The following is a 22524-nucleotide window of genomic DNA, read 5'->3' on the forward strand; positions in this document are numbered from 1 at the left end:
CCAGATGGGTGGGTAGAGAAAAATGGTGCCTATCTCACTGAGCCACTGGATGCACTGCAGTACTTGATTCTCCATCACAGTGACGAGGCTTTTGAGAGTCAGCAAGATCAGACTCAGAGGAAGCGAACACTGGAAGATTAGTGCTGCGAGTCTGGCTTTCCCTGACCCAGAGTGGATGGGTGCTCTCCTCTCTGTCTGCCTGCCTACCTCCTGTCTAGTTCATGAATCAACGTGATGCACCGACACATGAACAGCAGCACAGGCCCTCAATAACCACCCACAATCCGCTTTCACTGAGAGGCAAGCGGTAGAGAGGAATAATGTAATTGCACTGCTTTGGTCTTGCATTCTTCTAGCACGTGCTATTGTTCAAGCCTTGCAGAGTCACTTTAGGGGAGCGTGGGTGGGCACAATAGCCACGGATATTACCACGATCATGCACCGATAGTTTAAATCGAGCAACGTGTTCTATTTGTTACCCTTCCAAAGCAACCAGAGGGAGCCAGTAAGCATTAAACACGAGTAAATATTCAATTTGGGGGTGGGATAAATGCACCACTAAAATATCTAGCATTGTGCTACTAATTATAAAGTGTCTCGCCTTGCTGATAACCTTGGTCTCCTGAATGATTATTTTTTAATAATGTGAAAAAAAAAAAGGAATAGAAATCAGGGCTGGATGTAATCCTCAGCACTGAATCATGCCGGATGTACAATAAAAGCGATGCTGTGTGTTCAGCAGAACAGGAAATCAAACAGAGACACTTCAACCCACCAGCATTAACGCAAATGAACTGATCGTCATCTAGTTAAGCCGTCACTAAACCTTGAACCGTGCTGCAGAGGCGCTTGATAAACAATGCGCGACATCGAATCAATCGGGAATGTTGTTTGCCCCACCATGTTTAATTCATGAACATGACAAAAGGACTTCCCACAAATGTCCTGCTGTTATTGTGCGTTCACAACAGAAAATGAAGTGTTTTACATGGGGCAGAAGGTACACTGCTATAATACTGTTCAACCGGCAGGAATAATGAGGAGTAATTTACACTGTTTCCTGTACATACGGTACTGAGGGAGAGGAATGGGCAGCACAGTAGATTAACCATGTTCTTTTGTTGGCCCCCGCGCAGTGGAATTTACTTACTTAACCTACATTTCCATATTTAGGGCAGAGGAGGGCACACTGTGATATTAACCTACTTTCTTTCCCCCGATGCTGGGAAGCCACTTGGGGCTCCGACTGACTTTGGGAAGTTGACGGTTCTTTGAAAAACATAAAAAGTTAATCGCGGTTTACCCTCTTGTTCCGCATTAGGGTCTCTCCTGGATAATGGGTATTCATTTATTTTTTTTGCATCTAGAAGGACCAAGTCGTAAAAAGCTTTGCCTGATCTTTTTTTCTAACGAGTAATGCAAATGCAAAGTACCACCACATGCATCGTGATGATACACGCAGTTTGTAATTTTCTTAAGCACCCTGCTGCTCTTCTAAATGAAAAGCACAACTGCTATGAACATTTTTAAGTAGGTTAATGTTACAAGTAGAAGTCTATATGCCCCATATCAGTTCCAGCAATGGAGAGAAAGATCTTACTGTAGATACACCAGAGCTTGTAACAAACTGTTTTTAGCCAAGCATAATAAAACCTGGAATAGATCAAACTGCTATGCAATGGGAGTCCTACCGCACCTGAATTCAAGAACATGCGTCACACAGAGGTCCTTCTCCCTGGTGGGAACTACCCACTGCTCATTTCCCTTCACCCGCATCGTTCAGTACATCCTACACCCGTGTCCGTTGTCCTTTTTTAGCCAAGCCCCGGAGCTGTAGTCTGGAACAATCTCACTGCCACCTTAACAGGGGCTAGGACTATGATTCAATGTCACTTTCACACAGCAAGACTAGCTTCAGGGGGAGGGAGAGCTGCTCAAACAAGCATGACTCATTCTCTACAGCTTTTAACTGTACTTCAAATTTCTCTCTCACACACACACACACTCTACAAGGCTTAAGTTTTGTTTTACTGCCTGCACTCCGAGATCATGCAGTTGTCCTTGTCGACTGCTATTGTGATTGTGTTAAATCCAGTAAATAAATGGTTGTTGATGTTTTTGAAATGTTCATGTGTGCCATTTCCCCATTTTGCAATCCCTTGGTCCCCAATAGAAACCCTTATATTTGTCTCCTTAAAATCCTAATGTATGAATCCTCCTAAAATAATAAGTTGAGCTATACTGTATTCATTAAACACCATATTCCGATATAAATTCAAGCATATCAGTGTGCAGATGCCCCCTTGCTTTCCTTTAGAACAAAGACAGTGCTACACTGCCCTCTAGAGGCAGCACTGTGCATTCTTCATTACTGATGGCAACTGCATTGGGAATCAATATGGAAAGGTATGCAGACCAGACAAACTCTACAAGAAAAAAAAAAAAAAAGAAGTAGTTTGCTTTACATAGGCTGAGCAATACCAATGTATTAAAGGTGCGACTAAGATAGTCTCCAAGGCTCTAGTTGCTGAACACTGTCTTTTACATCTACCTCCCCCCACCCCCCTTTTCTTTGTCAATAAATAAATTTAGACATGAAAATTGTTTATTATTGAAGCGTAATCTGCAAAACTGGGGGGGGGGGGGACGGGGACGACGACCCCCAAGACATTTCACACAATGGACTACATTAAGAAATCTTCTCTTCACATCAAATTCAAGGCACAACAGACAGGATGCAACAGAATTGGGGAGATGGAGTCGGTCAGACACAGCTCCTATAAATCGGGGGGAGGAGGAAATAATTACTTTTAAATAGGTGGGGGGGGGGGGGGGGGGGGGGTGCTTTTGGAATGTTGTCAGAACCAATAAAAGTAGAACACCAGTTACATCCTCATGGAGGGCTGAAAGTCCCTCTTTCAGTATTATATAAACACACTATTCCCACACCTAACATTCAAAATAAAGTGCCCCTCTGGGATTTTAGTCTGTAATTTCTGATTAAAACGTACTTAAGTGAAAGGAGCTATAGAAATGTAATTTGCTGCACCTGATCACGATTGCTGCTCTGAGTGTGCTCTGTTCTGTATCCCAGCAGAACCACCCTGAAACACAAGAGGGCAGTGTCACCACCAGCAACACTTTCCTACATACACCCAGAACACCAAAACAATTAAGATACATTTCAGGTTTACTTTATATGCCCATGTCTGCTCAGAGTTTGTTAAATGGCTTCATTTTTATTACATTTCTTTGTTAATTCTCGTCCCTACCTCGGTGGATGCTTTCTTAGCTGCGTCCAACTCTTTGATAATGGCTTTGCCCTCTTCTGCCACCTCCTCTATGTCACTCTCTGTATCATTGCGAGTCCTGTTCTCCTCGCTGTCACTCTCACCATCGCTGCTCGGCTGTTTAAAAGCCGTGTAATAAAGCAGACTCATCATACACACTACAGATGTTAATAGTTAACAGCTAATGCGTTAATCAAGTGTTTAGAATGTTGCATAAACGTTTGTTACAAATGTGTGTTTAATATAGGTTTTAGCCTTTGAGTATACATAGTTATGAGTGTTAGTCAATGTCATATTCAATATTCAGCTTTTTACAGATTCTATTAAAAGGCCGTAGACATACCAAACCCTTTCCGTCACATCCCGTACCCTTACCTCATAAGTGGGATCCCCCTCGCTGTCCTCATCCCCCAACTCCTTGTTCAGGGCCTCCACCCAGGACTGGTGTTCCTCCTCATCCACATCTTCCTGTTTACGCTTGTTACCCTTCCCAGAGGGCTTGGTGGGGGAGCAGCGCACTTCTGCAACAAAGCAGGGCTCTTTACACCAGGGTAGCATTGCACAAACAACCCCCACAAAGAAAATACAAACACACACCAAGAAATGGAACAGGCAAGAATTTCCCCAATGCTGATGGTAGTTCCTCATCTGTTTTTTTGTGGAACACACATTTAATCTTACACGACTAAAGACTGCACTATCATGACATGACTAAAGTTTAAATAAAAAAATAAAAAAAAAAACACAACAAAACAGTACTTGTTTGGTTGAAAGGAATGGATGGTTTATCCTCGTTTTCAGAGTACAGCACTTAATACTGACATTTAATTGCATGTATGTGTGTGTCATAAGGGCTGTTTCAAAATCTAAAATTTGTTTTTTTTCAAAAGGTTAAGTACCCATGTGGACAAGCCAAGATCATAAACAACGTTTCAACACTGCCCCCGCTTTCAGCGAGAACACTGTGAAATAATTGACAATGCTCATTATAAAACCACTGCATACAGGCACGGGGATGTGTCAAGTTGTTGACAACTCTGAATAAAACTAGCTAAGGCTTGCATTAAAAATAAATACATCTGGTTTACTGGCTGATGAGAACAAGCAACCACTCGGTCCCTTTACCTTCCGAGACGGCTGTCTTGCCGATGCTGCTGGGGACAGGGTAGCCGAGCACACTCTGTAGCCGGTAGGGGATATAGGAGAGCAGCACACGCGTGACTCTGCGCAGCCGCTTCTTCCCGGTGCGACAGTGCCGAACCAGGGCCGGCGTGTGGGCTTCGGCTGCGCCCAGATCCTCCACCGGACAAGAGAGACCCGCCAGCCACGACAGATTACGCAGCACACTCACCTACAGACAAAAACACAGAGCAGTCACCGCCAAACAAACAGGACTGCTTATAAACAATATAAAAACAAAAAGGGATATAAAACCAGCATGGCAACAATTGTTAAACACATACAGAACATAAGTAACAAAAAAAAAAAAAAAAAAGGTCTGAAATCAGATGAATCTACACACTGAAACCATGTAAAGAGAACAGAGGAGAATGTGGCCACGATATAATGAAACAGAGCAACCTCAATTTATTTTGTTAAGCCACTTTCACATTGGCGCTCCTACCCGGGTCCCAGCTACCACAGCCCCGACCCGGTTCTGGATACCCGGGTCACAATCCTGCGTAGTGTGAATCCATGTACCCAGGTTGACAGCAACCCACCTCAGGACGTGGGTCGACACACTTTGACCAGGGTTGAGCGAGACAAAATGCATGATGGCTATTCGTAAGCAACAAACAGCCATGCCTGCGTGAAGGCTTCACTCCCGTAAGAAACATTTCTGTTTAGCCATATTTTTGTTGACCGAGACACGCCGCGAGCCAGATTGCAACAGGAATGATGCATCTGCAACAAACTACTTCCAGGGCATTGCGTACGTGCATTTACCTGCTTAAATCACCTGGGTCAACCCGGCTAATTCAAAAAACAGTGTGAAATCTCGTAGCCGACCCTCATGATACTGGTTTGCGACCCGGGTAGAGCATGCCAGTGCGAAACGGGGCTTTAGTGTAACATTTCGGGACCCTACAGTTTCAAGTTGTTACACAGCTTTCTGTTGTGAAACAAACACAGCAGAGAGGGGACCAGCACATCACATTTATACTAAATTAATTGCAGCTTAATTACAAGAAAAAAAAAACAACAGAACACTCCCTCTCACTTACCATAAATTTCAGAGGACCAAAGTGCGAGAGCCGGATGAAGAACACTCTCAAAACACCTTTTTTCTTCTTTATCACTTGCTTGTCCTGTCAACAAAAACAACATCAGCGAACAAGGAGCGTTACCGTGATTTCAATGAACACCATCTATCACTAACTGGTATTCGTTTTTCATTTAGTTATTGTGTTACCCAGGAGTCTCCATCCTGCGGTTCACGGACAGTAAATCCCAGAACACTTTTTTTTTTTAAATTCTCAATACAAAAGGCACCTTGAATAAGCTGCCCGCTATCTAGGAGGCAAATTAAAATAATTAAAACAAACTGACACGCCTGATGTAACAATGTCATCATGTATTTTAATTATGTTGCAAATATTCTTAAGGAGTCAGAGACTTGTAGATCGCTTGATCTACTATGCACTGGACTTACCTGACCTACAGGTAAACACCACGTTACTGGATTCTCAGCTGATGCGCCATCCTTGCGCTATTACACTACTAAGTCAATAACTCACTGTAGTCCCAACTTGTTGCATCCTACTTTAGTAGTATTTGCACTTTCTGTAAAATAGACTATTTAAATATTAATCTTGCATTGTACTATCTGTAAGTTGCCTTGGATAAAACAGGCGTCTGCCAAATAAATAAATACTAATCATAGTAACTACATAACAAAATACACTGCATATAGCGATACACAGTTACCTTCAAAATCAATATTTTTTTAAATATGAACTTTATTAGGAAACAACAGCAGCGTCCTGTCCATAACAAAATTGATGACCACTACCCAACATTTTTTTATTAACCATTAATTTATTAATGATGAAAACGACCGCTAGAAAGAAACGCTTAACGTGGTTTCGATGCGTCTTTCACCTAGTCACACCCCCCCTCCTTAACTACAGACTTGACGTAAATACGCTGAACAAGTTCAAAAAAAGGTATGGTAACAATATAAAACAGCGACGGACCCGCTGTTTGTATGAAAAATCAACGTGTGGGTTTCTCGCCTGCCCCAGTACTACAATAATTACTTGTGTATATCTTTCTGTTTTTCTTTACCTCAGTCTTGTTTTCCCGCTCGCGGGTAACAACTGGCGCCTTCTCAGCCAGAGACTCCATTGTGTGGGCGGGCGGATAACGGCGAGCGTGCGAGGCTAGGCAGACAAGTAACCCGTCAGCCGCACAGCTGCGCCAATCAGGATGCGGCACTCAACCAATCGTCCAATTAAATTCAAATTAATTCAATAATCAGTTAACGCTCAATTTTCTTTAACCGAATTCCGGAATGGCGGACTGTAATGCGATGAAGTGCTGCCCACTTTGTAGTAAAAATTAAAGAAGTCCATTAAAATAAATAAATAAATAAATAAATAAATAAATAAATGTTTATGGTAAAGAAGTTTCAAAGCTTTTATATTTAATCGTGACGCGAGGGACCCAGTACCACTAGGCCAGTGTCTTGGTAAGCAAATTCTTATTTGTGTTTTTTAGTTAAGGTCAATTTGACCTCAAACATATATTAAATGTGTTTCTAAATATGTGTAAATTACTCAAAGTAGGGGGTGGAATTAATTTAGGTTAAGGTGGTTTAAATTGGCTAGTGAAATATATACAAACAGTATGTAGCATTGACTGTTAAAATTCAAATGAAATGTATAGAAATACATACTAATTACTTCATTAGTGTATTGTAGTTAGTCGATTTAATATTAAGCCTATGGTGTTTTGTTATACAGACAGTAGTCAATTGTTTTCTTTATCTGTTGCAAAGTTAATGAACTATTATGATCTGCTAGAAGAGAATATATGATATGCTAACATGTATACCACATACTGCCCTATGTCATTACAATTATTACAATTATTGCAGTTATTTGAAATAATCGGAATAGCAGCAATTGTACTTAAAAGGACAGTTTGTATATAGTTTCTAGTACAGTATTAAGTACCAATTCTGGTCCCATCTTGATAAAGGTTGAGTACCACTCAAATATTAGACATTTTCATGTCTTGTTACTAAATTTATGTTTAATTTATACAGGTCAAGGACTAGCTAAATATTTCCATGTACAGACTACAATTATGTGTGTTTTACTTACTGAATAGCTCAAGGTTATTGTGGTGTGCTGCAGCAATAAGTGCTCTTGTAAATAAAGAACACATCTCATTCCTTCTGAAACCTGGTAAATTCGTATGGCTGAATTCACTCTGCATTACCCATTGCCATGGAGACCAATCTGTGTAACCATGGGAGAGGCATTCAGAAATCACGACGCACACAACTAAAAAAAAAACCCAGAAACTTACAGAAAAATTCCACTTGCTATAGATGTGTTATATTTATAATTAATGTAGAAGGATTAATACATTGATTTATTTAGTACATTTTTTATGCATCAAATGCTAATGTCTCACAGGCCTGTTGAAACTGCAGTAGATTGTTGTTATTCTAAACAGATGAGAGCCTCTTAATCTTAATGGGAAGAAAAATGCAGACTTTATGACCAAAAAGTTTGTTGCTATAAAGAAAGAAAACGCTGTGGTTTTTTTGGCTTTTTTTCCCCTCCTGTTGGTATTTGTCTGTTTCAGTGTAAGCCACTGTAGAATGAGAGTTCTGGCCATCTGCAGTAAGGTAATGATTGCTGCTCTGTGCTGTGAAGGGCCGAGATACAGAAGAGATATTATACCAAGATTATTGAGAGTCAAGGGGAGAGGAATAAACAAAACAAAGAGACCAAGAGGAACAGGAGTAAAGTAGACAAAAGAGTTAACTAGATGGATATAATGAGAGACTGACAGACACACACAAACACTGACACACACAACCCCCCCACACACAAACCCCCCCACAATAACTAACAAACACACACCCACACGCACAGATTTCCAGTGTAAAGCCCATTCCGATCCTCGTCACTGATGCTGAGATAATGATGAGTGTCTCCTCTCGTCATCGTTGTAATCGGCTGCGTCAGGGGGCTTGCCGAAGCAAATCAGGCAGGGGCTGATAGTATAAATACTGTCTGTGCGAGTTCCCTTTTCAGACAGTGTGCATGCAGAGAGTGACAGAAACTGACAAGCCAACATGAACAGAATGATGAGCAACACAAGCAGCATGAGCAGCGACAGCAACCTCAGCATTAGCAGCTCCACTCCGGCTACCGAACAGGTGCCTGCCAGGAGAAACAGCATCCCTGGGATCAAGATGCCCATGTGGGGCAACACCAGGTCCCAGAGCAGCCCGGCGACAGCCAAAACAGGCAAGGACATCTTTACTTTCGTGGTGACCCCGGACCGCGTCCCGCAGTTCATTATCCCTCCTCTGGATATCCAGGAAGACCAGCGGTTCTTTAACAAGGAACGGGCAGCCGGCTGGCAGCAGCAGAAACAGCAGCACATCTGCTTTAGCCAGGAAGACAATTATACATCCCGAGTCGCACCCTCCTCTTCACTTGACTGTCCCCCAACGCAGAGCCGGAGAGCCCGCAGAAGCAGCTCGGATCCCTTTACCAAGGGCTATGGGCCACCCCGAAAGAACTCATTCCCCTGCCCTTTCCCCGAAACGGACATCCCAGATCCAGTCACAAGGGCTGCGCTGTCCCTGCCTCACCTCTCCAAGATCACAACCCCCTACGGCTTCCTAACCCTGGGGGAGAGCCCGCAAGTGACCAACCAAGAGGCTCTGTTCTTCCAGGGGCATGTCCCCCGGCCATGTGGGGAGGGAGAGGCCAGGGCAGAGGGGTTGGGGCGCAGGAGGAGCCGAGAGGAGCAAGGGGTAGGATGCTCTTCACTGGACCTGAAAAACAACAGCAGTCAGGGCAGGTCGATCCAAGAAGAGCCGTTGGGGGAGAAGCCCAGGAAGGGGGTTCTCAAACACAGCAGGTTCTATGGCATAGACAGGAGCGCCTGGTTAAGGGGTCTCCCTGACACGGAGATTGAGGAAGAGGCTTCAGAGAGCCAGCCCCCCACACCACAGAACCCAGACAATGGAGGTTCGTCCAAGGACCCCAGCCCTCCACAGAGGAGGTCCCGCAAGATCAGCTTCCGGGGGCTTCTCAAGAAGCACTTTGCCAGCCTAAAGGAGATGAGGTTTGGGCTTAGTCACCACTCGGCAGCCAGTAGACCCACTGCTTCCAGTCACTAAATTGCTCAAAATTTTTTTTTTGTTTTATGTACAGTAAATTGATCCTCTTAATATCAGAACTGCCCTGGTGGACATTGAGAAAAGTATATGGGAGCGTTTAGATGAAGGGGAGTTTTATTTTGGACAAAGGGGTGTCCAATAATGCTGTAAATATGTTTGGTTTTTTTAAACGTGGACTTCCATTGACTCTTTTTATAACCCTTTTTTCTCTTATTTGAGAACAATTGTATTCAAATACTTATTTTGTCTGTCTGAAAAGTACACAAGACAAGTGTATATGCCTTCAATACTTTTTTGAAATGAAATATATAATAAGCAACACAAACTATTTTTATTCCATAGATATATACTGTTTTAAAGAACAGTTGAAGTCATGACCCATTTGATCAACTTGAATGTTCTTGTACAATATGCTTAAAGGATGTATGCTTATGTATGTTTGCATGGAAAATAAAATTATATTATTAAAAACAAAAAAAAATTGTCAAATGTATTTCAGAGTGGTATATAAAGTGTTTACTTTTTACAGCGCCACTTTAAAAATGTGCTGTATGCTTGGACTCAGTAAAGTGTTATTCAAAGTAAAAGGTTAAACATGGTAAACATTGGAAAACTTATGAAAGTGTGGTAAACCATAGAAAACATGGCAAAGCCACATTACAGTTCATCGCTAACTTCAAAACACTCAAACGTTTGACTATTTGACTTTTTGATATAATGAAAATGTTTACCATGGGGCTAATTCTTTGCAATCTTGGGACATACAATATATGCACTCTGACTGGATGATGTGTATAGTTAACTGTTAATGGCAGTAGCTTTGCAAGGAATTAAATGGCATTGGTTGTCATCCCACACGCAAAAATCAATCCACTTCTCCATTAAGCTAAACAGCGCCACCACATTCAGAACACTGTTTGGAGATGCTGCTGTATCCACCAGGAAAGAACAGTAGCCTGGGGGGTGGGGGGGCATGGCAATTACACTGGGTGACAAAATGTAAATAAAGTCTTATTTTTTTGTTTAGCTTTGCCTACCCCGTGCCCAATCACATCACAGCATTGTTTCAGAACATGAAATATGGGGGCCGTAAGATTTATCTAAACAGTGGCGGATCTAAATATCGCCACTGTTTGAATACCCTGTATAGCACTGTAAGTGGTCGACCTCTGTTTAATTACGCACAACCTGATTGACTTCATCTTTACATGGTCACCGAGACAGTTGTTAGCATTAAAAAAGAATAGAAGTGAGATGCTTTTTCATCCCCCTCTACATTACCCAAACTGCTAGCAGCACAATAAGGTGGACCACTTGACAGTCTGTTATTATTAAGACGTGACTCTACAGGAACTACAATTGTTTAAGCAAAATGTGTTTAACAGAACACATGTTTATTTAGAGCAGGAGGGCTGCAGCGGGATTCCTTGAGAGAGAAAGACAAAACACAGAAAGAAACTCTCCTGAGGTCAAGGAAAACATAACACTGATGCCACAGCCACAGTTCACGTCAATTTACCCTAGTTTTTCTCTTACTTGTGCACGTGTCTCCCTTCCAACACAATGCTTGTACAGTCACTTTGGGACTAAGGCATTTGTGTCTTTTAGATCTTTAAAATAGACCCCAAGGTCTTAGTATACCAGAACCCAGAAGACACATTTAAAGATTCTAACAGTCTAGGACTAAGTCTTCCTCATTCAAATCGGATCATGCAATCATTCAACCTACTCTCTGTGTCTATCGGTATATGGAGAGTAGATGGGGCTTGCCTAGTTGAAAAGCAGAATTCAAGTCACATTTGCACAAATGCTTGACATGTTGCAGAGACCTAGAACCAGGAATTGACTAATCCCCCTTCTCCCTCTCTCCTCAAAGAATCCTGAGTGGCCACTTCCTGTACGCAAGCGACCGTAGTTTCGTAATGCCGCCACTTCGTGTGCGTGAGAGGTTAAGTGGCGTCCGATAGCGTAATCAGTGCGGCATACTTACGCATGACAAGACACAGCTGTGCGCACAGGCAGAACAACCTTGCCCCCCCCCCTCACTATCACCATTATCATCAAGGCTCGGTAAGTACCCTGCTTTAGTTAGTTAAATCAGAGGGGTAAAGCTTTGTTCAATGATCTTTATTGATAGGAGAAAAAGGATGCCGAGTGGGTGACATTTGCATAAGATGTAAACAGTTATTGTTGTTGCGTTGGTCCCATTTGCTGAACGGATCTGAGGTGATCTGTAATGATGCTGCTGGCATTTAAACGCACTCTCTTTCTCTCTGTGATGCAGAGACGAGGCAAGGACAGCCAGCCTCACATGTCTTCTGTCCATCTTTCTGCTGCTAGCTACAGAATCACACTTTTCTCCCAAGTTGTAACATCTAAGACACACTGGGGACTATTAAATTGATCCAAACTGTGGTAGATCTGAGTATAGCCACCGTTTTATATCAGTAGACGATGGGGAAATTTGTGAACACCAACGTCTCTAACTGTGTGAGGAGTGTTTTTTGAAGAGTGTTTATAAACATTCTTTTAGGTTAAGATGTCCTTTGAAAAAAGAGTATACATTTATTAACTAATCTTTAAAACCGTATAAAACAGGAACTACAATCTTTATTAAATTAAAACAGCCCTGAACAAAACATTCTTTAAAACAGTCCTTAAAGTTTTGTGATTAGGACCCAGTATTTTTAAAATGTACCACAATTGAGAGTGTTTTATAGTTCTGGTCGGTTGAAATATCTTTAGCAGTACAAGAAGAAAGGACTGCATCATTGCAGAGAAGGAGTCCGAGAGGAGGACATGTGTAATGTCGGGCACGTGAAAGCAGTGCACAGTGATTCAGAGATGAGTGGCATTGAAACTTAAAAGAGCGCTTTGCTTTATCATTGTTGTGAGTCAGAGACAGAAAGAGAGAGAGAGACAAACAAATCTCAAAGCTCATCTCCCTCCATTGTGATGGACCCTCAATTTGCTTTTAAGTCTACACTGGAATGCGTGCTCACGTGTAGGGGGGAGAGGTCAGGGGAAAAAAGAAGGAAGGCAAGGAAGGATCTTAATAAAATAAGATGATCCTTGCAGGTACACAGAGAAGGTCAGTCACATAGTTGCAGTAAATAATTCACAATAACAGACTGTACAGAGTTACTTGTATTCCTGATCATTTCAGCTGTAATAAAAGGCACTTGCAGAAAAGTACAATACTCAGCATCCCAAAATCATTCTTTAGGAGGGGTGTGACAGATGGAAGGGCAGAATAGTGTCACACAAACTAAGATACTTTTAAGCACAGGGTTGCACACTTTTATCTACAAACTTTTAAACAGACACAAAAACGTTTTGTTACAAAGCTATGCAAGGACACCACCTACTGCCTTCTCCTCATGAGTTCCCTCCCTGAACTTACTGTACCATAACAGTCAAACCCCAGTGCGTTTATATGTGTGGCCAGGTTAAATATGCAGTCAGTCATCCAATTTAATTAAATTCTCCACCAATTAAGTCAGGCCTCCCATTCAAAGCAACACGTTTTCACATGTTTGGTTGGCCTTTCCAATTGGGGCGGGGGGTGGGGGTCTTTGCTAAAACAATACAATACATACTGTACATTTGTTTGCAAAGGTAAATAAGTCAGCAAGAGAACTTGCCTGCAGACCCATGGGTTCTAACTAGTCTAAGATGATGTAACTGTGTCTTAGTAAAACTTTTTTTATATATTTTTTTAGAATCTTTTTTTTTTAGGAGTTACATAACGTATCGTGCGGCAATGTGATTTCAGTTTAGTAATAGCAGTACACCCACAGTTGCGTAGGCAGAAGTATTGAGTGCTCTTCATAACCAGTTTCATCTGGCTCTATGGCAGTGATAGCTGATATAGAAAAGAGAATAACTTGTACCAGGTTTATTTTCAAACAAGGAGATATTCTAAAGAAAATTGCAAGTATGCATTCAGATGGTCCTATGACGCATTCTATTATAGCAGACCCTCTGGATCAGTGGTCTAAAGATCTGGAACACCTGTTAATCTTGACTAATTAAGCCAATAATTGGTGCAATTAAGTAACTGAGAGCTCAGTTGAAATGAAAACCAGCAGACCCAGCAGATCTCCAGGACCAGGGTTGGATACCCCTACTCTGGATATTAAGAGACTTGGGTCATATGCCCACATACTGAACGACTGCCTCCCTCGACACCTTAGGGAAAGGGTGCTCCCTCCAGGCCTGGGCTAGCTTGAGGCATGGAGACTGTACTGTGCCATTGCACAAGTGGGCCTACAGAGTATTTAATACACATGGGAAATAGAAAAGAACGTGGCAATAGACAAGTTATACCCCCTATGGTAGTTCCATTAAAGGTGAAACAACTTACATTGTAATTATTAGATATGTTGATATCTCTTGTAGGCAAAACTCCCATCTAATAGACCCTTGTACTTTGCCATGGTTTAGGTTTGTAAGGGATGGAACAAGATAACCAGTATGGACTAAAACAGTGGTACTCAACTCTGGCCCTTGAGTTTGATTCCAGTCCTGGTCTTTATTCCAACCAGGTCCTAAAATAGTTAATTGCCTCATAACAGCTTCAGTTAATTACATTAGAACCTGCTTGGAGTAAAAATCTGAACTGGATTGGATCTTGAGGGCCAGAGTTGAGTACCACTGGGCTAAACTATAGTGTTGGAAGATGCAGTGCTTGGTAAAATCTCTACAGTAGAAATCAAATAGCCTTTTCAAGCCAGTAAAAAAGAAAGTTAATGCACAAACAATTTATCAAGCCATGGTTTGTTTTTTTTACATCAGGGTCATGACCTGTGCTGGAGTTGTGAGTCAGCAAATGAATCATCAGAATTAAAGGTATGAGAGCAGCTGTGAATTAATCCTTAACGACTCGTTTTTATAATATGTATAAATACGATATATAGCTATGTAAGAACATCTCTATAATCTCATAAATCATCCATGCGGAAACTTAATACAGTATATGGTGGGTATTATGGGACACAGAAAGGCAATGTTTTTTTTTCCAAGTAGCCTCTGGCTTGTTAAGTGGCCTTTTTAATGCAAGACGCTCGTCTGAAAGAGCGTTTGCCCTGTTACTTACCAAAATCCAGGGTCAGCCCCTCCAACAATGGTCCCAATCTGCAAATAATTCAAAACTAAATGCTGTCTAGGTAGGGAAGATGTGGGCTGTCTGGGGCTAATGACCTCTCAGACAAGCAATTGCCCATTAAATATGATAGAGAGGGTGACCATAAGGCTCACTAGGACAATAAGACAAGTTGTTTTTTTAACTCTTATCCCAATGCATATAGGTACCTAGCTACTGTGCTACAGCACATCATAACTAGGGATGCTAACCCTGCAAAAAATGGGAAATCCAAACAGAATCCCTGAATAAATTGAAGTTATGCTATGTGCTTTTTGCAGAAATACTGGGCTATAGATTTACCACGCTGTTTGCACCACTTTTCTTGAAAAAAAACAGCTTATTTTTAGAAGGCTTCTACTTTCATATGCGCTTAACTAGTGGAAAATGAACAGTTTTTTTTTAATCCCCTTTACAATAAGCGGGGGGAAACTTTGCGTTGGAACAATGGCTTAGTAAATCAGGAATCTTGTATCTTCGTTCATCTATTCAGGAAGCAAAAGTTTGTGCTCATCACACTGGCATTGTGCTGTTGCGCTCAGTGTGTCTGGAGGGAGGTGGGTGCAGCTGCTAAAGGATGTGGGCGATCTCTTACGCAAATGTCGTGCCACACATACAATTAGATTATTCTCAAGCCTTGTAGAGTCGTTTGTTCCAGAACAAACTTACCAAATTAGCCAAGGAGTCAAACTGATTTACGACGAGTTCAAAGTAGAAATTACTTACTGTATTGCTGATGAGTGCCTACATATTGAAAAAGTTTAATTAAAACTCTTATGTAATCACCAAAATGTGTCTGAAATGTGCCAATGCACGGGGTGGGGACCCTTGTGCAGTGCCATGCCATGCCACATGTGGCAGAAAATGAGGATTGTTTTGGAACATCAAAACACACCGACAGGTGGAAACTCCAAATAAAGGGAAAGTACTTCTCAGAGCATTGAATATTAATGAACCTGGCATTTACTGTGCATCATTAGGCTGTTCTCACCAGCAGGCACTGTGGGTGGAATTGTCAGCAGATCAGCAATGATGCATCCTGGCATTTTCCCCAGGTGGCGGAGCCCCCTAAGGAGATTAAAGGGAGGCATGGTGCTGTGGAAAGATCTCCTGCTTTGGGCATGGAATCCTCTCTGGGGTGGCCGTGGGTGGTCAGAGTAGCTGTGTGTGTGTGTGTGTGTGTGTGTGTGTGTGTTTGCGAGGGTGGGAGGCATACACAGTCTACTCCAGCGTGACTCAAGCGATTGTTAACTGCATTTCATACAGAGGTGGTTTTTAATGCGGAAAGGTCAGCGACTTGCGGGGGTGAGTGTTTAGACATAAGGGGGATCTGTTATTTGTTTGAATACACGCAACAAAATACTTTATAAACATTTTCAGCAAAAAAAGTAATGGGACAAAAATGGTTGTGAAAGAAAGCTTGGTAGAGCACAGGCAAGGGGTAAATTTGTGGTAAAGCATGGTAAAACAAAAAACATGATTAAGCCCATACGCTGCATTTCCAAAGTTTAAAAAAAAAACAACAAAAAAAAAAAACTTTTTATGTTTAACAGACTAGTACTTATAAGTTGTGTCTAGGCCCTTATAAAAATTCCCTAAGTACAACAAATTGTAATAAAAAATAATAAAGTTTAGATTAGCATTGAAAAGCCCAGAGAAGTATGTTGAAGCATATTTAAAAAAAACTACTGTAAAGGCATAGCAAATAGAGTCTCTTACTATAATACTATAATATATCATTTTGTACACTTTGACCAGCCAGAAGCCCTAAAAGCCAACGCACTACCTTATATAATACAGGCATGGAAAAAGTGGTGGTTAAAGATCATCTCTAACTAGAATAAAAGTCTGAAAGCTGTGCTATGTGGTTGTTGTTTGTGTAACTGCTTTGTAGTTGTAGGTGCTCTGTATGACTCTATCCCTCATGCCAGGAAACCAGTCCCTTATGAGACACACCGGCTGCCAGAAGCCTGGGTAATACACCTCCCTCTGCCTCGTCGCACCTCCCTTGATAATCGCAAGAGCTGCTTCGGAGGCTGGGTATGCCTTCGCCTCCACGATGCCCCTGCGGGAAAAAAAGCTTATGAGGGAATCGGATACGGACACAGAATTTTTATTTTTATTATTATTTACAATATCATTGTTCGCATTGTTATTATGTTTGTTATTTGTATTATTAGTAGTTGTAATATTAGCATTTTATCATTATCCTCATTATCATTATTATAACCCCGAAAACTGTTTTTTCAATTGTTACGGTCAAGACTGGTACAACAGTTGAACTGAACAACACAAACGTCCCTCTGGCTAGCTGTGCAAAGTTGGTGATCTTCACTGGGGATTTCACAGGTAGTGTCTCCTTTTCACGCTACAGTGGCCCTTAGTGGCCAGTAGCTCAACTACATTCGCGATCAAACTCCTGGGTGTAAGCAGACAACTGGCTTAGTCATGGGATCGGAGGACACCCACTGAGCATCAGTTCTCCTGAGCTGTTGTGAGAACATACTTGGATGCTCGTAATTCAAATTAGAGACAGAAGGGGGCTAAGTGCACCTCGTCGGTGTCCCAGTTGTACAGCCACACAGAGCAGCCAGAGGGAAGCTTACCTGACTTGACTCAAGGCAGAGTCGGTGTCGATCAGCCCCAGAATGCAGACTGTGATGGAGATGCTCTCCTGCTTCATCGACAGCTCCTGCCGCAGAATTCCGAAGAAGCCGCTGAGAGCAAACTTGGTCGCCGAGTAGGGAGCTGTGAATGGAGTGGGAATCATTCCTGTGGAGGCAAACAGGGTTCAGGAATCAGAGTCGTGGACAGAGCCGGTGGAAGACTGAGAAAGATCTCCAAAGACTTAGGAGTGTTTCAAATGTGAGTGTTAATCAAGGGATATGCCATTTTTATTTTTATATAAAAAAAAACAGTATGGAATGCAGTGAAAATATGACCTTTTCATAAATTCTTTTTATCCCTTAAAAATAAAATATTTCCCCACTATTGAAAAAGCATGGGCCCTGTTTTGCATTCAGTTTGCTCAGCTGCTATTTCAACCTCCCCCTTCCCTGCCATCACCCACAGAAGATAAACAAGGCATGAGGCATGCTTCCTGTCCATACATTAAGACAGCATATTGTACTGACCTGCAATGGAAGACACTACGACAATAGATCCGTTGCTTTGCTTCAGAAAGGGCATGGCTGAATTTGTCATCTCTATGTAACTCAAGTAATTCACCTCGGATTGCAAACAGAAGATGAATGTTACTCTCTGGAAAACCAGCAGAATTTTCCATTTCCCTTTTGAAAATCCCAATTTAAGTTATTCCCAGTTAAATTCCCAGTGAAAGAGGCATGCAATAAATAAATGTAATTCAAGAGCAAAAATGAATTTTATAGAAAGTTTGATAGTAGCATCATACCATTTATAGAAGTGCCGATGTCAGGAATTCTGTTACCTCTGATAAACCTCACACACAAATACAGTGGTGTGGGTTTAGCAGACATGATATTAGAAAAAGTTTTCCTGCAAGATAGCAATGTGGGTAAGACATGCTGGATCACTGTAAAGTTATCATTGAGAGCTGTAACCTGCAACTGAATAAAGAAAGAACCTGCTTGCAACCTTTGTGTCTCCTCCATTTCCATCTCCCAGCTCGGATCATGGATCAAGAGGATACCGTGCAACAGTAATAGAACATTCATATTATTCCCCTAAACAGAAGAAGCTAAACCATGCGGCACTCCTAACACACCAATCGCTTGGGTGACTAACGGGGGGCAGAACCACACTGAACCCATTTCACAGGGTGGGAGATTACCCCGATGAAAAGTACCTGCATGAGCCAGCGGGCATGATCCACATCTCCATTCCACATCTGGAAAGGGCTGGGTCCGATATGATTGAGCACAAGGTAATCCAAACCACCTGCAAAGGGAACACACAAAGCAAGGCTAGGCTACCAGTCCACCACTTTGATGTAACCGCAGGTCGTCAAGAGCTTTCAAGGCCATTGTAATAGAAACAATGTTATACTGACATCTTTTAATTTTATTAATTCAACCTGCTTCTGTACAATAGTGACGGGTTGAGAGGTCCCAACAGCATGTGAAGGTACCAGGAAGCAATGTATTATGAATAAACCACATGTACCTGAAGTTTGGGAAACAAGTCAGTTCATTGTTAATTATTATTTTATCTTGTTAAACATTATGCACAGTTTGTCCTGCATATTGTGATGTGTCTCACATCAGATCCTGAGCGTATCGTTACTCTCCTAATACTCACCCAAGCTCTTTGCTGCAAACTTGATCACTCTGTCAGGGTCTGTAGGCTCTGCCATGTCTGCAGCAATGTACAGCGCTTTCTCAGCGCCTAACTTCAAACACTTTTCTGCAACCTGGGGACAACAAACTGCACAGCTCAGGAATCTGACAAGAGTAAAACCTGTGCAAATAAAAATCGACCTTAACCTTTCGATCGCTGAGTAAATATACAGCAAGATAACTGAAGATGCGTGCTTATAGTCTGGAGTTCGCTTTCATAGAGTCCTGCACTGTACACTCCCCTCAAACAAATATCGGGACAGGTATTGACAGAATGTAGAATTACACACAAGCCCTGTTGCTCATTAAATATCCTGGTATCCCTGAAGAGATCATTACGCCGTCATCAAATGCAGGCAAATTATTTTAGTGAGCACTGGAGTCTGAATAAAATCTAGGTTTATGGTCGAGCCATGGCTGTACTTTATAATGGCTTTGCCGCTACTCAGCTTTAAAATATCTATTAGGCAATGGTTTAACTAAGCCTATCAGCAGAAGGCCATGCTTTGTATCAATACACAGTTGTCATTTCTAGGTTTTCAATTGTCCATTCACAAATCTTAAGTAAAATCATGTTCTGCTAAACATTGTGGCATTTGTCTTGATCTCCTGAATTCTGAATTAATCCCAGGCCTGGGTGTTGAGTTTCTGCAATGGAAACTGTCATTGGATTCAGGCACTGGCTGAAAGGTTTGCACCCTCCACCCCTGCGTAGGATACAAATGGCATTACGTGTCAAGACTCTCGCTCACCTGCTTCAGTACAGCTCCCCTCCGGGCTGTGATGACAACCTGCGCCCCGAACCGTGCATAATGATAGGCCATCTGCTCCCCTATCCCTGTGCTGGCTCCAGTGACTAGAACCCGGGCTCCCTTTAGCGAGTCTGACAACAAAGACACAAAATGCTTAAAAAACCAATACCCTCTCCCCATCCATACGACCTACAATGAGAAATGTGCGATCCATGCGCTGTGAAATCACGTGGTGGCTCTTCACTTCAAAGGTTTCATTAAAACTTCTCAAATTATTTAAATGCAGTTAAAAATATTGGTGTATAGTGCCCACTGGGGGGTTAACATAATAAATATAAAATATGATGTTAGCATTATAAATGAATAATATCAGGAATATGCTGACCTAGATCCGTGAAAATATCCTGATCAGTAAACACAGAGCTCTGCAGTAGGGAAAAGTGAAATAGAAGCTCAATCATATGCCACAGATTATGGACGCTTAGAAAATGAAGAATTGCCTGGAACAAATGCAGCCTGTCCTTTAATTTTTTTTTAATGCATGAAAAACAACTTCACACCAGATCAAAGCAATTACAAAACATATAAAAACTCCACTGGAAACTGAAACTAATTGTAGCTTGAACTTTATAAACTAACCAAACGAACCATTTGCGTTCGCGCCCACCACCATATATATAAAAAACGTTGTACCCTTTTTCAGGGTAAGGTTGCGCTGCACTGCACTACTGTACTGTACTCTGAAGCGATGTGCTTCCGTTCTGTGGTAGTCGAATGTACGCGGCAGTGTAGGCGCTGTCAAAATACTATTCATTTGAAATTCAATATTTGAAATATATAGTGAGAAATGTGGTATGTGTGTTTATGACTTGCAACTGTGAGTATACGCAATCCTTTCCCGGGGGCCCATGCAGGCTGTCGGTTTCCCCTTATATAATCCTGCACTGAGCTCGTTCGGGAGGCAGCATGTGTGAATAATAGCGTCAAAGCAGATCAGGAGATGAATTCTGAACTCGTCCACTGACCGTTCATCTTAACACGGAAGCTCTGTAAGATTGGAGTGTAAATGATTTCCAAACCGGTATTTCAGGCTGGGCTGGATTAACCCACCACTGGGCCCTTCTTTCCAATATGAATAACATGAAGCAGCCTACATGTACACACGTTTGCACTTAAAGACCAGGTTTACTAGTCTATATCGTTTGACATGTTTTAAATTTGTACAGCAGACACTTCTTTCCTCAGGGTTTTAGGATATTATTCATGGTTTTGAGCAGTATCTGTGAATTATGATTAATTCATTTTGATGAAACTTTCACCCACTGAGCTGAACTGAACGACTGAGCAAACCTGAGAGAGAAAGAAGCAGCTCCAGTGAAGACAGTGTGTTAAATACATTTGAAAATAAACTCGGAAATACCGCTTCTAATCCAGTACAGAAGCGGAGCTCGATAACCACGTTTCGCAATGCATTGACAGCCTGACCTGTGCCCGTCTCTCCCTAGCACACGCTAGTGCAAGGCCAGTGCATCAGCTGTGAATCCTGTAACGTGGTGTTTGGGTCAGGAGATCAGGTAGATCGAGCGATATGCAAATGCAGTCTGAACAGGGATTGTGTTGCATTGGAAAGGAAAGGAGGTGAAGGATTTTGCACATACCTGATTCAAACGTGTCCCTCCAGAGGTACCCAACCAGACCCGCAGACAATATAGTGCCAGCTAACAACATTTTGCGAACTCCTGGCAGCATGATTCGTTCCGTGTTTTTAAACTAATAAATATGCACCACAATTGCAATAAATTAACGACTCGCTTCAGGTGCCTCCCTCTCTCTGATCGGGGTGATGTTGGTTGTTTTTAGACTTAGTGCGTATCAGCAAAACTTATCTAACCCAGCCCAATGTCTGCGTTATTAATTTGTTGCGTCATTGTAAACTCTGGCTCACTTAGATAATTATTGTTTGCGAGAGAGAGAGAGAGAGAGCGAGAGCTGTACAGGTGTACAGGGAGCCTGCGAGTACCACCACTTTTTTTTCCATTTCAAGCACTGATATAAAAGATGTAAGCCTACATTTTCCCCTGTTTGGCAAATTGCCCCTCCTTAGTAACCGTGTATTACACGGACAGTTCGCCCACAGCGGGGAATCAGCCTCGTGATCTGTTATTAGGACTCTTGACCACTCTCTGTTCCTTATAAACGTTGTTATTTGATTTATAAATCTGACAGCAAATCAAACCTCAACTGCTTGAACACACTGATGTGCACACTTGTGATCTGATCAGCTGGATTCGAATCCATTACAGCGTCTCCTAGTGCCCTTAATTTCCAAATGTCGCTAATATAGTATATGACAGGCTACAGAGGGTAACCCAGTACATTCAGACAGGCTCCGCAATCACGTGGGATTAAAATCTGGTACAAATTTGCCTTTTAAATGAGTCCAGTGTTTCAGAGCAAAAGATTACAAGCCAGGCCGTTGCGAATGCATTTACCTGCACATACAGTGTGGTGTTTGAATGGTAAGAAATCACATAGCATGTTGTGCATTTCATGCTAATGGTTGTGTCCCTAAAGACACCCCTTAACTCAAGCAGAAAAAGACAATTCCAACGATCATGTGCCTAAGATCCTAATTTGCATAAACAATACG

At 42.0% G+C, this 22524-nt stretch overlaps 2 protein-coding genes across 2 annotated transcripts; both read right to left on the reverse strand.

Annotated features, from left to right (window-relative positions):
• Positions 1–2199: 2199 nt before the first annotated feature.
• LOC117966169 (uncharacterized) lies at positions 2200–6682 on the reverse strand. Its single transcript, XM_059014141.1, has 7 exons — positions 6579–6682; positions 5516–5599; positions 4416–4641; positions 3666–3811; positions 3273–3407; positions 3050–3104; positions 2200–2777 (listed from the first exon to the last, which is right to left on the reverse strand). Exons 1-6 carry the CDS (start codon positions 6636–6638, stop codon positions 3054–3056), a joined length of 702 nt encoding a protein of 233 aa, XP_058870124.1. The 5' UTR covers positions 6639–6682; the 3' UTR covers positions 2200–2777; positions 3050–3053.
• A 9136-nt stretch (positions 6683–15818) lies between these two features.
• LOC117401354 (hydroxysteroid 11-beta-dehydrogenase 1-like protein) lies at positions 15819–21900 on the reverse strand. Its single transcript, XM_034001962.3, has 7 exons — positions 21533–21900; positions 19875–20005; positions 19085–19196; positions 18633–18724; positions 17941–18034; positions 17413–17578; positions 15819–16871 (listed from the first exon to the last, which is right to left on the reverse strand). Exons 1-7 carry the CDS (start codon positions 21621–21623, stop codon positions 16667–16669), a joined length of 891 nt encoding a protein of 296 aa, XP_033857853.1. The 5' UTR covers positions 21624–21900; the 3' UTR covers positions 15819–16666.
• Between the last annotated feature and the right edge of the window lie 624 nt (positions 21901–22524).

The sequence above is a fragment of the Acipenser ruthenus genome, chromosome 47 (genome assembly GCF_902713425.1).
Source record: "Acipenser ruthenus chromosome 47, fAciRut3.2 maternal haplotype, whole genome shotgun sequence".
Taxonomy (NCBI): Eukaryota; Metazoa; Chordata; class Actinopteri; order Acipenseriformes; family Acipenseridae; genus Acipenser; species Acipenser ruthenus.

Excerpts from the sequence above, each read along its gene's own strand:
- LOC117966169 (XM_059014141.1), bottom strand. The coding sequence starts at position 6,638 with ATGGAGTCTCTGGCTGAGAAGGCGCCAGTTGTTACCCGCGAGCGGGAA. Across the intron at positions 3,408-3,665 it reads AGGGGGATCCCACTTATGAG|CCGAGCAGCGATGGTGAGAG; the intron begins GTAAGGGTACGG and ends GCTTTTAAACAG. Across the intron at positions 3,105-3,272 it reads CTAAGAAAGCATCCACCGAG|GGTGGTTCTGCTGGGATACA; the intron begins GTAGGGACGAGA and ends CTTGTGTTTCAG.
- LOC117401354 (XM_034001962.3), bottom strand. The coding sequence starts at position 21,623 with ATGCTGCCAGGAGTTCGCAAAATGTTGTTAGCTGGCACTATATTGTCT. Across the intron at positions 17,579-17,940 it reads CGTAGTGTCTTCCATTGCAG|GAATGATTCCCACTCCATTC; the intron begins GTCAGTACAATA and ends TTGCCTCCACAG. Across the intron at positions 16,872-17,412 it reads TCTGCCTTGAGTCAAGTCAG|GGGCATCGTGGAGGCGAAGG; the intron begins GTAAGCTTCCCT and ends TTTTTCCCGCAG.